Source organism: Daucus carota, chromosome 5 (genome assembly GCF_001625215.2).
Source record: "Daucus carota subsp. sativus chromosome 5, DH1 v3.0, whole genome shotgun sequence".
Taxonomy (NCBI): Eukaryota; Viridiplantae; Streptophyta; class Magnoliopsida; order Apiales; family Apiaceae; genus Daucus; species Daucus carota.
The window spans coordinates 875,904-891,303 of NC_030385.2; the positions used below are offsets into that span (position 1 = coordinate 875,904).

Below are 15,400 nucleotides of genomic sequence, written 5' to 3' on the forward strand. Positions count from 1 at the left end.
TTTAATAAATATAAATAAAATCGAGTTGAGTCAAATTTTCTGAGTTCGAGCCGATTTTTTGTCGAGCTCGGGCAGCTGATTTTTTGTCGAGCTCGGCTCGAGCTCGTTTGACTCACATAATTAATGTACCTCAAACTTGTATTCAATCTGTATACGAATTCAAACTGAAACAAGTCCAATTAGACAAGTTCGAGTTTCTCGCGAGCCCTGTGACTCGAATCACGCAGCTATAAGGGCGAAAGTTACGGTTTCTTTCAACTTTCAAGCACTAAACTATAGTTGCAATGAGTTGTACATGATTTTTAAGAGTGAAATAAAACAAAGCATTAGCAACAGACAAAGGAGACACACGGATATGGACCTGAACTCGAAGATAGTTGGCCTGTGGTCCAATCCTCCAAACATTTTCAACAAACTTCACACGTTAGTTCTATAAATAATAGTACAAAGAATTAATTAAAAGAACTGATAAATGGTAAGCCTTCTTTTTCATAATAAATTTGTGCTTATCTGCTTCATGCTGGCTAAATGCAGCAAATTGTATTAGTATCCACATTCCACCTATAAGATGATACATACAACACCCGACTCTCTACAAATACCTTTCTCTGATCGAATTTCAATTCGAATCATAAAGTATCCGAGTCCATGCAAATACCTTATTCTACTATTATCAAATCATGTATATATTCACGATAGAGTCCCTAATTTATACGGATCATGCTAATTTAACATGATCCGTATGCTAGAACATATGTTTGTCAGAGACCGCTTAACCGGCACGAAATGTAACTGTAACACTGTATATGATAACTATGAAATGAACATACATATATAGTGCTTATTTAGTGAACATGCTGATGAGGAACGACACATCAGCATTGTTCACATCCAACTCATATATCCATAGATATGAATGAGAGCTAGCCTTTCACTGGTTCGTGAAGCATTTGATGAAGATGAGAAGATAATGACAGGCCTTATCATCCTACTCATGCATGCATCAAATATACAGTAGCCCTTATTTTATTTTATTTTCTCGGCCTCTTTTCCTACATGTATTTGTAATCTTGATAAGGTAGTCTTCCACCCCTACAAGTCACAATATAGATTGCTATGTACAGTATTTATTAAATGTACTCAATTTTATTAATAGTATTTTATTCGTTATGTTAAATACAGCTTGGCCATGTTATATCTTACCTTTTCTGTTCTCTTTAATTGTCATTTGAAAAAATATAATTTTAAGCAAATGTCTTTCTTTTTCTTCTCAGAATAATTTACATCGAAAACACCTATAGCAGGCTAGCAGTAATCACGCGACACAGATAAAACCAGCTTATCAAAATCAAATCCTTTGGATCATAAGAAGCCCTAAAATTCAGAATGTGTCCACCACTACTCATGTTGACTTGCTAATTTACAAGGAAATACAAGAATTACTCCATATAGGCTCCGATCTCCAGGGCAAGTCAGTTATAATTATTATTTATGCCATGGGCGAGCGCCACCATAGCCACGGCCACGATCACGAAATCCCCCACCTGTTTCAAAGGCAAAGATTATGACAAATTATAAAACTGATGTGAACTAAAGTGTTGAATACCAGTGCACTTGTCCATAGGTGACAGGTCTGCAATTTCTTTACAGTATACATGCAAACTAGAAGGGTGCCAGTTGTTTTATCATATCTAGTGTGCATCTAAAAGTCATCTGCTCACTCAACAAAGGAACAACTTAAAGTTTCTGGATTTTAAAAAAAATATTTCTCAAGGTTGAGATAAGAACTGGTTTCAAATAATTTCAACATGGGATGTCATGCTTACATCATCTATACGAGGTTAGGGTACAAATGAACCAAATTTCAGGTGCCCTGATTGTCGTCTATATTGCATGATATGGTAATAAGTGGACAAGTCTACCAACCTGCTAGGGGAGGAGGTGCACCACGGCCCATTGCTGCCAACTCACTACTGACCTTCTGCCCAGCCTCCTCGAGAATTGTAATAAGTTCCTTAGCGAATCTGGCATTTGCAGCTGTAAAGAAACTATATGCTGTTCCTTTTGCCCCTGCTCTTCCTGTACGACCAATCCGATGAACATAATCCTCGAGAGATCCAGGAAAATCATAGTTGATTACATACTTAACATCCTTCACATCTGCAACAAACAGATTATAAGTTTCTATAAATTACAGAGCCGATCCCATATAACATCACTATCAGCAACTCTAGCCAAACTTCAAGATCCATCATCAGCTGCAACACCCAGCTAAGTTCAATTGGCAGTGTAGGGAACAAGTCCATAAATCACAAATTACTTGATTAAAAACATAGGCAGCCACTAGTCAACAGAAATTCATGTAACTAATACTGATGTCTGTATTCAGCCATTCAACTTTATACATTGCAAATGCTAGTAAAACCGAAACGGTTTCACTTAATCAAATGGAGAACCCGAAAAATAATTAAAGAGTTCATGTATGAAACGTTGCTATCCATCTGGCTAACCTGAGAAGATCAAAAAACCTATAGCTACTGACACGGGGCTTCAACTAAAAAGCTAGTCCACCGACTTACATACAAGTTCGGGGGCACACATGCTTCTTGTTAGTAAGACAAATGAATATGCTGGGACAAAATCTAAAATTGTGACAATGCCCAAGAAAATGATAGTTCATTACCCAAGAAACTACACTTGTGATAATTTCATAGAGAAATGAGGATCTTTAAGTCAAGAATATATTTTGGGAATACTGAAGGTCACAGTCTCACAGAGAAACAGACTGAAGTTCATATTAGGAAGCATTAGCATCTGAAAAATAGGTCTTTACGGCTGTTTTTGAGTTGCCTACATACATTAATATATGCTCATGAATACACAAGGTACAAACTCATTCTTATAAGTCAAAAGTAATCAGATTGAATCATCAAAATGAATATACTTGATCATTTCCCCTAATAAACATACCTAAACCACGAGCAGCAACATCTGTGGCAGTCATTATAGGGCTCTTGCCAGCTTTAAATTCTGACAAGACCCAGTCTCTTTCCGCCTGACTTTTATCTCCGTGAATAGACAGAGCAGGCCAACCATCCATCCGAAGCTGCCGAGTAATTTGGTCGCACCCTTTCTTAGTGTCCATGAATATCAAAATCCGACTACCATCCATTATATCCTCCAGCAACTTCACTAATCTAGCACATATAAGATGGTTTTGTTATGGAGCGAAGAATTTATCACAAGTAGTACGGAATTTGTTTTAAAAAAACAGTAACATCTATGACAAAAAAAAACAGGATAGAGGTGATGCCTACTTATTGTATTTCTGACTCTCAGAAACAATGTCCACATGCTGATGAATTGCATGGTTAGCCTTCAAATCCGGTGACCCAATAACCACCTGCGAAAATCTCACGAGTGATATTACAACACCGCGTGTACATAACTTTATATTATAACTTACGTGTACTGAAGGCCTAATATATTGTAAATACTGACTTCCAAAACCAGAATGGTCTGTAAGCAACTATAGCAAAACGTAACAGATTGTTGATATGTTTATCACAATCAATGGTGCTATTCCTGAAGTAGGTCATATACAAAGTTTATATCAACTGCCAAAAATGGTCAGGACATATGAAAGTTAGCTCAGCCTAAAAAGTACTAATATTGCCGGAAAAAAGATTCTTACTTTGTATGGATTGTAAAGAAATTTTCGTGCCAGCTGTTCAACCTCCTTAGGCCATGTAGCACTCCAGTACAGGGTTTGACGATCTGGGCGGATCTGCATACAAAATACATTGAGTTAAGCATTGTGATGGGGTTAATCATAAGTTGCAATGCGTATTCAGTTCAATATCACTGCTGTTTATATTCAAAAAATATAAAGGTAAACAGATTCGTTAACAATAATGCTTAACAATCCAATTCATAGATATATCATTAGCTATATACTTGTTTCTAAAAAGATATAGAATGACTTTATGCCTTCCCTTTCGTATCACTACCCAAAATTAAGCTCAAACACTGTGTGTTTGTGTCCACACATAACGCAGACTTAAGCATAAACAGTGATTTATCTATTTGTAATCTGTACTGCATAATTTACTTTAAAATGCTTCATAACATCTCTATCAAACAAGAAGAAACAAACCTGTGAAACAATTTTTCGGATCTGAGGTTCAAATCCCATATCCAGCATCCGATCAGCCTCATCCAACACAAGGTATGTGACCCTCCGCAAATTTGTATGATGAGTTTCCAACATATCAATCAATCGTCCTGGTGTTGCAATAACGATTTCAACACCTAGGGCAGAAAATTGTTACCAATGACATCGTTGAGTTAATTCCCATGAATATGACAGCGTCATTAAGTAGAAGGCGGAGCATTAGGATATACCCGTTTCATGAACATCACCATACAGTAGTAAAGTCATCTTGAGCTTATCGCCACCTACCTTTCTGAAGATCACGAACTTGAGGTCCTTTCGGGACCCCACCATATATGCAAGTATTTTTAATCTTCGATGATGCACCAAATTTAGTAGCTTCTTGCTGTATCTGAACAGCCAGTTCACGAGTCGGTGCCAAAACCAAAACAATTGGACCATCTCCAGGAGCTGAAAGAATAAGATGGTCAGTCGGGATTTTGACCTCCTATGAGCCATATAGAGAAAATGAAATACAATAAAATGCATGAAGACAATGTCTTGGAGATGGGAAACGTTGATACCTAAAAATGGTTGAGCATTAACATGGACAATTGCAGGCAGTAGATAAGCTAGTGTCTTGCCCGATCCTGTTTCAGCAATACCAATGAGATCGCGACCCTTTAAAGCCATTGGCCATCCTTGAGCTTGAATAGCTGTAGGCTCAGAAAAGCCAGCCTTTTCAATTTCTTGCATCACATAATCTGCAGCAGAGGAAAACGATCAATTAACTAATATCAAATAAACAACACATCAGTAGCAGTTCATAAAATTTGATTGAGAAAGTATTTTAGAAATTATATTTTTCTCCCATTAAATGTTAGATCCCATTGCACCTTAATTTTATTAAAAAGGCAGTCAGTTGCTTATTTACATCAGAAGATTGCAGTCGCCTAGAGCATCTCTCATAAGGGATGCCAAGTCTATGTGGCATGGCACTCTTAGTTGCCACCCTTTTGGAGTTCAAAGGGTGCCCTCAAAATAGATAAAACTCAAATAATTATCTTGAACGTATATATCATTTATACCTATTTAGTCGTGTCTAGTTTCTTTATTATTTTTTGGGACTACTTAAGCACCTTATATTGGGTGCCAACTGTTAGAGTTAGAGATAGCCAAATATGATAATGGATGGAGGAACAATAAAAAACTACTATTTATGATGATTGGACATGGTTGGCACCCCCAAAGGATGCCTCTATTGGACATGCTCTTTTAATGATGAATAAGTTCCCCACTAAATATAGTAACATACAGATATCTCATTTATTGCCACATCTATGCAAGACATCCTACTAGCTTAAACAAGCAGACTTTAAGTTTATACTCCCTCTATTACCTAGATAACAATGTTTCTTTTGAACTTTCTGTAGGATTCAGTAATATTAGTTATGCTAGACCTTCGATGTATAAAAAAAATTATGATCTCTTTGCCACGTTATACTATATTGGGAAGATTTGGGCCAAGCCATAAGTGAATTTAATACTTTTGTTACAAAGGGTAGAAACAATAACCAATTAAAGATTTTCAATACTTCAAATGTTACTCAAATAAGACCTTGAAAACTAGGATTGGGCGTGTACATTCCACAATTGCACTTTCTATCGCTCAAGATTGTCAACAACTGCTAAACTATTCAACAGAAATAACGTACCTGGAAAGCGAACATCTCGGAAAGATTTAACAGGCTTCGGCACATCCTGACCTTCAACCGTGATTTCCCTCATAAGCCTATACTCATCTACATCACTTTCCGACATAGCAGCAACCGCCGAAGACTCGACATAAAAGTTTTTCTCAAACGGAGTCAAACCATCCAAATCCAACTTCCGCGGAGACTCCACGCCGTCATAGTCAACCCTCTTGCTGGCAGACGTACTAATACCTCCAAATCCCGAATCACTAAATAAACCACAAACAAAATCAACCTGATCACACTTCAATCTATAGTCTAAGCTACACCTCTCAAACACACAATATATAACGCAATTACAAACCAGAGATATAACAACCTACTAATACGCAAGCTAGTAGAGCCAAATGCTGGTTCAATTATCGACACCGTGTCGTTTCACAAATCTTAAACCCTAACCACATGTGAATAGTACAAACTTGCAATTTACACAAGTCATCAACAATCCAACATTTACAGAGAGAAACACGTAGAGAAATTCAATAAAACCAAACAGTTTCACCAATTATAAAATTATTAACTACTTCTCAAACATAAACCCTAAAAATAAGAAATAAATTAGTGGTAATTGAGTTAGGGTTACCTTCGGCGGTCACGGTACGAAGCGGGGTCGCCGGAGCGGCTATCGTATCGGCTCATATCGTGAAATTTACAGAGTATGTTTTGTATCGGAATTTTGAAATAACGAGCGAGTGATTGAAGATTTGAGAGTGTTAATTAGGGCTGTTATATGAGTGGGCACGGACTAAGCGAATCGGGTCGAACAGTAGAGCGGTTTTCTGTAATTCGGCCCGGTCTTGCCACATTCCTGAATGTTGAATTTAAATTTACTTTTCACAATTAAGAATAAGGATTAATCTTCTTTCAAAAAAAATGAAATAAAGATTTATCTCTAAATAAAAATATATAAAATTCTACATTTTTCTGAAATAAATCTCTGTCTTTTTTTTAAATATTAAATGTAAAACATCTTAACATTTATATTCAAAAAAAATTCTAAAAAGATGTATTTTCTAAAAAAATAAATCCTTAAATTTTGAAAAATAAGTTTGCCAGCGGGTGAATGCTTTTTCTAACACAATTTCGAGAGGGAGTATCCAAAATAACCACCGGTCGAAAACGTGCCCTTAATACCCATGAGAACACGCATACAAGGAATGCATATCCATGACACACATGAATTAAATGTTAAAACACACGAGTCTCTGCCTAATAACAGATTTTGATTATACATCATTGACTTCGATTACACGTTCTACTTATACGAGTACCTGGCACACGCATATCCAACATGCGTGCATCTTCTTATTCCTCGTGATCTTTTGTTGACACAATAATGCAAATCTAATACAGCACACACATTTCGTGGATGTGAATTCAGCTTATATGTATATAATAATCCCATTCAGTGAATAACCACTCAAATCCTTAAACTCTCAATAAAGAAAATAGTGACAGCTAATGGCAACACTACACAAGCATTTGCAAAATGCGAGTTCGAGTAAGTAAAAAGGACAATTTTTTACTTAGCAAAAAAAAAAGGACAATTTTTTCGTGAATAGATATTCTGAACACAGAAGAGTTGAAAATTGGTTATTCACAGCATTTTCTCATTCTATAATGGTCCTATCAAAAGAAATATGTAAATATACAAAATCTTATGAAAATAAATAATTATTTCTGCAGACAAACCCACTAAGGGGTCGTTTGGTTGAAAAACGATTATGGGGTTGAAATGAGAAATTGGGTTAAGGTGGTATGAGGTGCAGGTATCGATTTTGATATCACGTGTTTAGTTGAGTGGTGGAATGAATATGATTGAATTGAAACATTTATGAGGTATTAATTATAATTAATTTAATATATTTTTAAATTAATATTTATATATATTTTTAAGTCATTAAATTCATTTTGTATTAATAATTTATATGAAATGATATAAATAGTAACGGAAAATTAGAAATAGAAAGAAAAAAAATGACAGTAAGTATGATATTTACAAGTAGAGCTGCACTCAGACAAGCAAAGAAGCGGCTAATAGTCGAGACAGAATCATGACATTTGCAACTATCCACTCCCCAGTACTCTCACTCACAGTTCGAGCTTCAGTTGACATACAACAAAGAATATCTTACACACCACATCGAACCATCCCTAAAAACCCCAAGCCCACAGCCACCCCTTCTCCACCCACCACCACCACAACAAGCTCACCCAACTTATCCGTATCAGACCTCCTCAGCCGCCCCGAAAAAGTCGCTACCCAAGGTTATTTTTCGCTCGGACATTTTGTCGAACACTTGGTGTGCATCTTTATTTGCTTGTTTTATGTTGCTGAATTGCTTATATTATCTGAGATTGTTTTTGTGACAGTACCAGTCAGTGAAACTAGTTCTTTTATGGGGTATGATGCTTGGTTGCCGACTGCGCCTAAAGTAGAGAAGCCGCGGTCTGTGTACAATGCAGCTTCATTGGCGTTTATCGGTGACTGCATTTATGAGGTTTGTTGTAATTCTTTCAAATTTTTGATGTGTGCATGTGTGGTTGTGTAAAGTGATGGACAAAAGTAGGGTGTAGGAGGTCATTGCTTTATCGAATTTCGGAAGATAATGTGAATGTAAGAATGCAATTTTAATCAGTGGTCAGGCTTTGTGTATATGGAAGTCGGTTCAAGCTAATTTTTGAAATTTAGTCAGTATGTTGCCATGCCATGCTAGCCCTAGTTCTGCTCTGTGACTTGACTTCTGTCTGAATTATCAGCAATTGGCATAGGCAGTTTACTGGGAATTGAGAGTAGAAGCTAGGGGGATGGTTGAACAGGGTTCTTTTCTTGTTTAAATGCATTGTGTAAAAATTAACCAAAACTGCAATTTTTAATTTCAACTAAATTCTGAAAACCTTGTTCCAGTGATTTGGCCAGTTACTTTGACTATCTCTTATGTTACTTTTCCCAATTTAAAAGAGATCAAGTTCTCTTACCTGTACAAAGGATTAGCGAACAAAAAGAACTTATTTTATTCTTATCATTATAATTACTTGGGGTATAGGGTACTGTAACACATCTTTCACCAATAGAGTATTAAAAATAAAAAGCAATAACAAGTCAATGAATCAATAGTTTCTTGAGTGACATTAAATTGGTAAAATTCTATGAGTCACTTGTCCTGCTATAAAATGCCCAACACTGGTAATAACTGAGAGGATGTATCATAAATTTTACAAGTACTTGTATAATTTACTATGGTCAGGTTATTAAACGTTCTTTTGAACGATAAGCGTGCTTACGTTGTCTGAATTCATATGCAGCTATATGCTCGGAGAAACTTTTTGTTTCCTCCGCTAAATATTGAAGAATACAATGATCGTGTGATGGCTGTTGTACGTTGTGAAGCTCAGGTATGCTTTACTGTTCTCAAGTTATGCAGATGTTTAACTAGAATTCAAGATTTGAAATTGTTTGCTATTTATATGAGGCTGAAGATTGCAATTCTCATTATTCTGGTAGTCAGAAGATTGATGGTAGGAAGCTTTAAATTACCATTATAAGAGTATATCTAGGTAGCTGGATAGGTTCATTATCTACTAAAGTCATTAGTTTTATTATTCTAACGTACCCAGGCCACATGGATTTTACAGTTCATTGACAACAGTATTAAAAACAAACTCCACAGCATTGCTATCCGTAAATAGTTAGGATAGGCTAGTGCGTTTGAACTTTTTCTTAAAAAATTGCTGATGAGACGGGACCGTTGACTTGCCCAGTATAGTTTCCGACTATAACTCAGATTGCTGAATATGTTAATGATAGATATATGAAACAACCAGCTAAAAGTATGTGCACCTAGGATTCAATCAATAGCGTGTTGTAAATAAATAGCAATGAATTATTAACTAAATTTTTGCTAATGATAGCAAATATTGTTCCCAAGACTCTACTTTGCTTTATTTAGTTTAAAATTTTGGAAGTTACTTGCTAAATGGTACCTGCTACTTTCTCCAAATTATTTGTCAAGTTAATTAAGAATATAATTAACTTGAAAGAAGTATTCTTTGAACCATGATTTTGTGGTTATCTGTTCAAATTACTCAGTGTCAATCTAACCTGTTGGGGGAGAAAAAAACTAAATAAAGATAATTTTACAATGATATATATGTTACTATGGTTAAATATATTTTGTGTACTGTTGATCTTGGTAACTGCATAAGATAAACTATATGTAAAGTTTTCTCTATTTGTATGTATACTTTGTTACTATATCGCTATGCTAGGAAGCACGGACACGGCAAAAAAGCTGCCGTATGCGTGTCGGAAACGGCTGACACGGGGACACGGCACCGACACGGCTGAGTATGTATCCGATACGCCATGTGGCGTGTCGGAACACAAATGCAGCCGACATGCAACCAAAACCTCTACCCAACTTTAAAAAAGGCCCAGTAATGTTTATAACCTAATACCAGTTGTCTTTTATATGTATACAGATTCTATATGTATAGCCGTCTCCCTCTGTTTTTCATCTCTCAGTCTGATATATATACAGAAAAGCCTATATATACATACATTCTATATATCTATTTGCTAAATATCACTTGATTATATAAATATACGAGTGGGACAATGAGTTCAAGTGCGAAGTTGTTTAATATTCAACATATATAAATTATATATTTTATATTACTATTTTTTTTTTGCCGTGTCCCGTATCCAGGACTCTTCGCTAATTGGCGAATCCCCGTATCCCGTGTCCCGTGTCGCCGTACCTAAGTCCGTGCATCCTAATCTGCAAGTAGATATGTATATATTGATATTTGTATCAGTCATAGTTTCCTTAACTGTGTATGATAGGTTCCATGATAGGTTCCAGATTTTGTGTAATTAGTTTCGGATGCTATAGGGAGTTCATGATATTGTATTTGGTTGTAATTAGCTGTCCTAGTAAGTAGTAACACATGTTTCGGTGTTATACATGATATCCAGCTAATTTAAATTAAATGATAAATTGAGATTTTTGCTCATGTCTTTGCAGGACACGATGCTACAAAAGCTCATAAATGATAACGTTTTATCCAAAGAAGAGAGGTTAGTGTGTAATTTTAAAGTCTAATCAGTCTATTTATGCTTCTTATTTTGGTTATGGTTAGTCACTTAAATTTAAACACTCACACACCCCACCTCCTCTGAGGCTGGAACCCTCAAGCTCTTGCTACCTAGAGGAGAAGGGTATCACCTAGGTATTTGACATTTGACATTTTGAGGAACAGAAGAAGATATTCTTGATTTGTTTCTCTTAATGAAAACTACATATGATAAGACAAGATCTTATGTGATCGTAATAATGAAATCAGTGAAGTTTCTGGCATGTTCTGTACTGTCTACATTTTTGTTTTGGTTACACCAGGTTTTTAAATATGGGAATGAAGTCATCTATTAGATGTCTTCTGATACCACCAATCTGTCTCAGAATGTAGTTTTCTGATCACTTGGATTTAAATATGTTATTTTCTGTTCACTTGGATTTCTTGATTTTGTGGTAGCATGCTGGTGATACGGCGATTGAATAAATAGGTTATTGACACCTCAATTATAGGAATCCAGGAAATGTCTAGAATTAACATCCTTTAGATACCAAGAACTTGTCTCACTGCTGTTGAGTGTGCTAATTGCAGTAAGCAACTTATATTACATCTTGTGTGTGAAAATTATACATTGATATTAGTTGGATGTGCCAAAGGCATTTTTCTTGGATGCTAGTAATGATACTAGATGTGCCTTCATAGAGATTTTAAGAAGGCTTCAGTATAAGTATTATGAACTAAAGTTGCATTTGTTTATAACATCTGATAAGCATCTGCTGCAGGGATATTATCCGCTGGGGAAAAAATATAGGTTCAGCAACCAAAACGAGGACAAAGAAACGTGCCGGCATAGCTGTTTACAAAAGAGCATCTTCACTTGAAACACTGGTTAGTTCTATTTTAGATACTCCCGCTTTCTAATTCTGGTGTGAAATAGAGCTCAAGTTAATGGTGTTGTGATTTTTCTTAAATGATACTCCCTCTGTCCCATTTAATTCTATACGTTTCTTTTTCACTGTTCGACACGCACTTCAATGCTCTTATAAAACATGCTTCCATAATTTATTTTTAAAATTTTCTTTTCCTGAATAAAAATATAACATTCAAACTTTTATACAAAAAAAAAAATCTTAAAAATAAGTTATAGAACTATACTTTACGAGAGCATTAAAGTCTGTGCCGCGTTCCCGTCCCCCAATGTATATAACTCAGGGGGACGGAGGGAGTAACTTTTACATCCACGGGAACCAAGGTAACAGAAAAGTTTGAGTTTGTATATCAGGACAAATAATTGATCTACTACCGTCAATTTTTTCAGAACAGGGAGTATTACTGTATTTTTTTAGGGATAATTCTATATATATTTTGAACTTGAACCAACCAACCTTGCCTAACCTCTAATTTTGTCATGTAAATTGTGCTCTTGCTTCAAACAATTTCCAGATCTGTCATTTTTTAAGCAAGATTCTGTTCTGTAAATTTGGTTTAAGCTGTAATCTCACATTAAGGCTAAACTTTAAAGTATCTGACAACTAATGTAATTTAACAAATATATGGCATCTAAGCAAGTTTGCGACAAATAAGGACCTGGCTTGTTGGTAATTTTAATTTAGTGAATTTTTTATGCAGGTTGGTCACCTGTACTTGACAAACACAAAACGTCTGGATGAGATTATGCTAAAATTAGGCTTCTCAGTTGATGGTTCTACCAAATTGGTCTTGGATGAAGGAAATGGCAAGTATATGGTCTTCATCCTTTTAACTTCGATCATTTTTATAACAATTTAAAGTTGAAAGTTTTAGCAGTTTTTTTACTGCTCAGAAGTAATATATGATTAAGGAAAAGTAAAGAAGCCTTTGGCAACATACATATATTTATTGTGGAATTTAAGTTCCCGTTATTATTCTTCAACATAAAGTAGACACCCTATAAGACCTGTCCCAGACGATGAGTCTTCTCCATTCCCTTGAAGTCATAGTAACCATTTGTGTAGTCTTTGTTTTTGCTTCATTTGTTGGTCTTGGATCTTAGATCGTTTCACTTTCTCAAAGGGAAAAGTTACCCAAAACTTCAATGGTGTGGCTAAGACTTGGGTCTTAGGCCCTTGGCCTTCCTTCCAGACTAAAAGGTCCGAAAGACAATTTCTTCATAAGTTTGATCATCTATGCTATTTGCATATATTGCTCAAGGTAAGGACATCAGACCATTGTGCTGTGATGTTTCCATGGGGGAAAGCACATCCTGAACGAAAAATTGTAGATGCAAATGTTTTCATTATCCTATGGATGTTGCATACTATTAAGTCTCTCATTATTGGTGTAGTTCTACGTAGTGGGTTTCCATACTGATTTTCCATCACATTACTTCTTTTCTCAGGTCTGCCGGACATTGAACAGAAATAGCAACAAAATGTGCGGGTATGAGTGTAACTCTTGATTGTGTGCCAGGCGGATTCATCAACAGACAAAATGTACAGAGGACCCAACGATTAGTCTTATCTGTATATAAAAAAATTTAGACTTATTGAAGATGAAAAAATATGCAAGTCATTTAAGATATAGGTCTAAAGCATCAAGCAAGCTTCTACTTCCGCAACTATGTAACAAGACTTGGGACTATGGAAGTTGTTGGTGTAATATTTTGTGTCTACTTTGGTGTTCGTTAGCACTGTGAAAATTTGAAGCTGAAAATCTACTTCCATATATTAAAATGACAATCAAGTACAAAATGAGCTCAAAAAATAGGTGTGAAATATTGATTATGCCCCTATTTAATATGTAATTACAGAAAAACTATTATTTAATTCACCTTTAAAATTAAAATATTAAATATCATTAATTAATGCATATACGCAATAACTAAATTAATTATACTTCCTTATGACCCCTCCCACGTAAAGTTTTTCGGTAATATTTACATGGAAGATATTAATTGTTAATAATTAATTTAATTACAAACACATCATGTTCTTTTTAGAATCCTTAGTCTAGGAACCTTACAACTAGTATTATTAAGGGTTCGGGTTCTGAGCAAAACTGCAAATGCAAAAAATGTTGTGTTTATGTATTATATCTTAAAAATATTTTTGAACCCATACAACGATGCAAAAAATATGTATTTAGATTTATATCCTAAAAATCTATTTAAAATTTAGGTTTCTGCAGCAGAATCTTAGTGATTTTAAGGATCTTATTTTAAAGATGGGTTCTCTTTTGAGCGCGAACACATACACACACACATATTGTAAATTATATTCTTGAATAAATATCCACCAAAATAGCAATTTTCATCAATATTTTTATCAAGATGTTAATATTTATTAAGATGAGGCCATAAATACCCGTTAGATATTTCATTATCAAAGTATCAAGATGATACGTCACAACCAGTTTAATATCAACGTGATACTCCATTGATAGAGTAATATCAATATGATACTTGTGTTGCGCCTTCTCAGCACGGGGACCAACGTCCCAAGCGCGGAGTGAAACCATTAGTTAAGATGCACGGGGTACGTATGAAGTGGGATCATAATTATTGGCTAAAATAGTTTGGTTGACAATGATAAGTATAAGAAACTTAGGATATTATTAGTTGTTCAACTTAGATGTTTGAAGTTGTCGATTAGGTGAATCAAGTTATCAAATTAGGTCTTTTTATTTATCCAGTCACTCTTAGCTTTTATAAATAACGATTCTTGTAGGCAAGATGATTATGAAGAAAATTAGTATTGAATTTTCTTACCCTATTTTCCTTGAGAATAACCTTTTCGAACAGGCAAATCTGACATTGATTCTTTCGTCGAGTTAAGCAAACCTAATACTTTTGCTTATAATGTTTTAAGGACACTTATTTCAAACTCACATTAACGATTAGTGCAATATTTAAACGATTGAAAACATATTTGCACCGTATTGTAATAAAAAACCAAAAATTAACACAATAATAAATTATCTATTATTTGTATTGTCGGACACCAACAAAACTAGCAATATCCATTCACACGTGGGTGAACATGCCCATGCCTTACACAGGTTACGATGCTAGTCACGTGTAATAGGTTTATTTAGGTATAGAAGGAGTACCTGTACCACGTTACGATGCTAGTCACGTGTAAGAGGTTTATTTTGGTAAGGAGTACCTGTACCATGTAAGTGTCCGAAGTTTAACTTGCCGAGAGAGACTTGCGTTTGAACTAGGACTATTATGATTCAGCAACAGTAATACTTTTTTATTACCATGTGCGGGGAATAGCTCAAACCTATTTCCATGTTTGTAGGCTGGAAAGCCTGGAATTGCAGACTGCCTGCACAGTTCACAGCAACGTGTTGAAATTTGAAAGGTGAGTGATGAGTGGCAGATCCGTAATTTGAAGCAACTTTAAGGGTAGATTTTGAGCAGGGCAGAAATAGTGTA

General features: G+C 35.3%; 2 protein-coding genes across 7 annotated transcripts; one reads left to right on the top strand and one right to left on the bottom strand.

Annotated features, from left to right (window-relative positions):
- Positions 1 to 1,339: 1,339 nt before the first annotated feature.
- On the bottom strand, positions 1,340 to 6,675 carry LOC108222784 (DEAD-box ATP-dependent RNA helicase 20). The gene is made up of 10 exons (XM_017396693.2): positions 6,491 to 6,675; positions 5,869 to 6,116; positions 4,738 to 4,917; positions 4,463 to 4,624; positions 4,157 to 4,311; positions 3,695 to 3,787; positions 3,318 to 3,403; positions 2,971 to 3,197; positions 1,927 to 2,160; positions 1,340 to 1,544 (listed from the first exon to the last, which is right to left on the bottom strand). The coding sequence occupies exons 1-10, from the start codon at positions 6,544 to 6,546 to the stop codon at positions 1,486 to 1,488; spliced, it is 1,500 nt and encodes a 499-aa protein (XP_017252182.1). The 5' UTR covers positions 6,547 to 6,675; the 3' UTR covers positions 1,340 to 1,485.
- Positions 6,676 to 7,900: 1,225 nt separating this feature from the next.
- LOC108220619 (uncharacterized) lies at positions 7,901 to 13,633 on the top strand. Of its 6 annotated transcripts, none has more exons than XM_064094778.1 (7): positions 7,901 to 8,175; positions 8,287 to 8,408; positions 9,214 to 9,303; positions 10,935 to 10,986; positions 11,762 to 11,871; positions 12,613 to 12,718; positions 13,361 to 13,633. In XM_064094778.1, the coding sequence occupies exons 1-7, from the start codon at positions 7,962 to 7,964 to the stop codon at positions 13,384 to 13,386; spliced, it is 720 nt and encodes a 239-aa protein (XP_063950848.1). In that variant the 5' UTR covers positions 7,901 to 7,961; the 3' UTR covers positions 13,387 to 13,633. The 6 variants fall into 6 exon arrangements, with proteins under 6 accessions (XP_063950848.1, XP_063950847.1, XP_063950846.1 ...); XM_064094777.1 differs by having other exon boundaries at positions 7,903 to 8,175; positions 8,281 to 8,408; positions 12,613 to 12,722; XM_064094776.1 differs by having other exon boundaries at positions 7,903 to 8,175; positions 8,281 to 8,408.
- The last annotated feature ends 1,767 nt before the right edge of the window (positions 13,634 to 15,400 follow it).

Excerpts from the sequence above, each read along its gene's own strand:
- LOC108222784 (XM_017396693.2), bottom strand. The coding sequence starts at position 6,546 with ATGAGCCGATACGATAGCCGCTCCGGCGACCCCGCTTCGTACCGTGAC. Across the intron at positions 4,625-4,737 it reads TAATGCTCAACCATTTTTAG|CTCCTGGAGATGGTCCAATT; the intron begins GTATCAACGTTT and ends TTATTCTTTCAG. Across the intron at positions 3,788-4,156 it reads TCCGAAAAATTGTTTCACAG|ATCCGCCCAGATCGTCAAAC; the intron begins GTTTGTTTCTTC and ends TTTTGTATGCAG.
- LOC108220619 (XM_064094776.1), top strand. The coding sequence starts at position 7,962 with ATGACATTTGCAACTATCCACTCCCCAGTACTCTCACTCACAGTTCGA. Across the intron at positions 8,176-8,280 it reads CGAAAAAGTCGCTACCCAAG|TACCAGTCAGTGAAACTAGT; the intron begins GTTATTTTTCGC and ends TTTTTGTGACAG. Across the intron at positions 12,719-13,360 it reads GGTCTTGGATGAAGGAAATG|GTCTGCCGGACATTGAACAG; the intron begins GCAAGTATATGG and ends TTCTTTTCTCAG.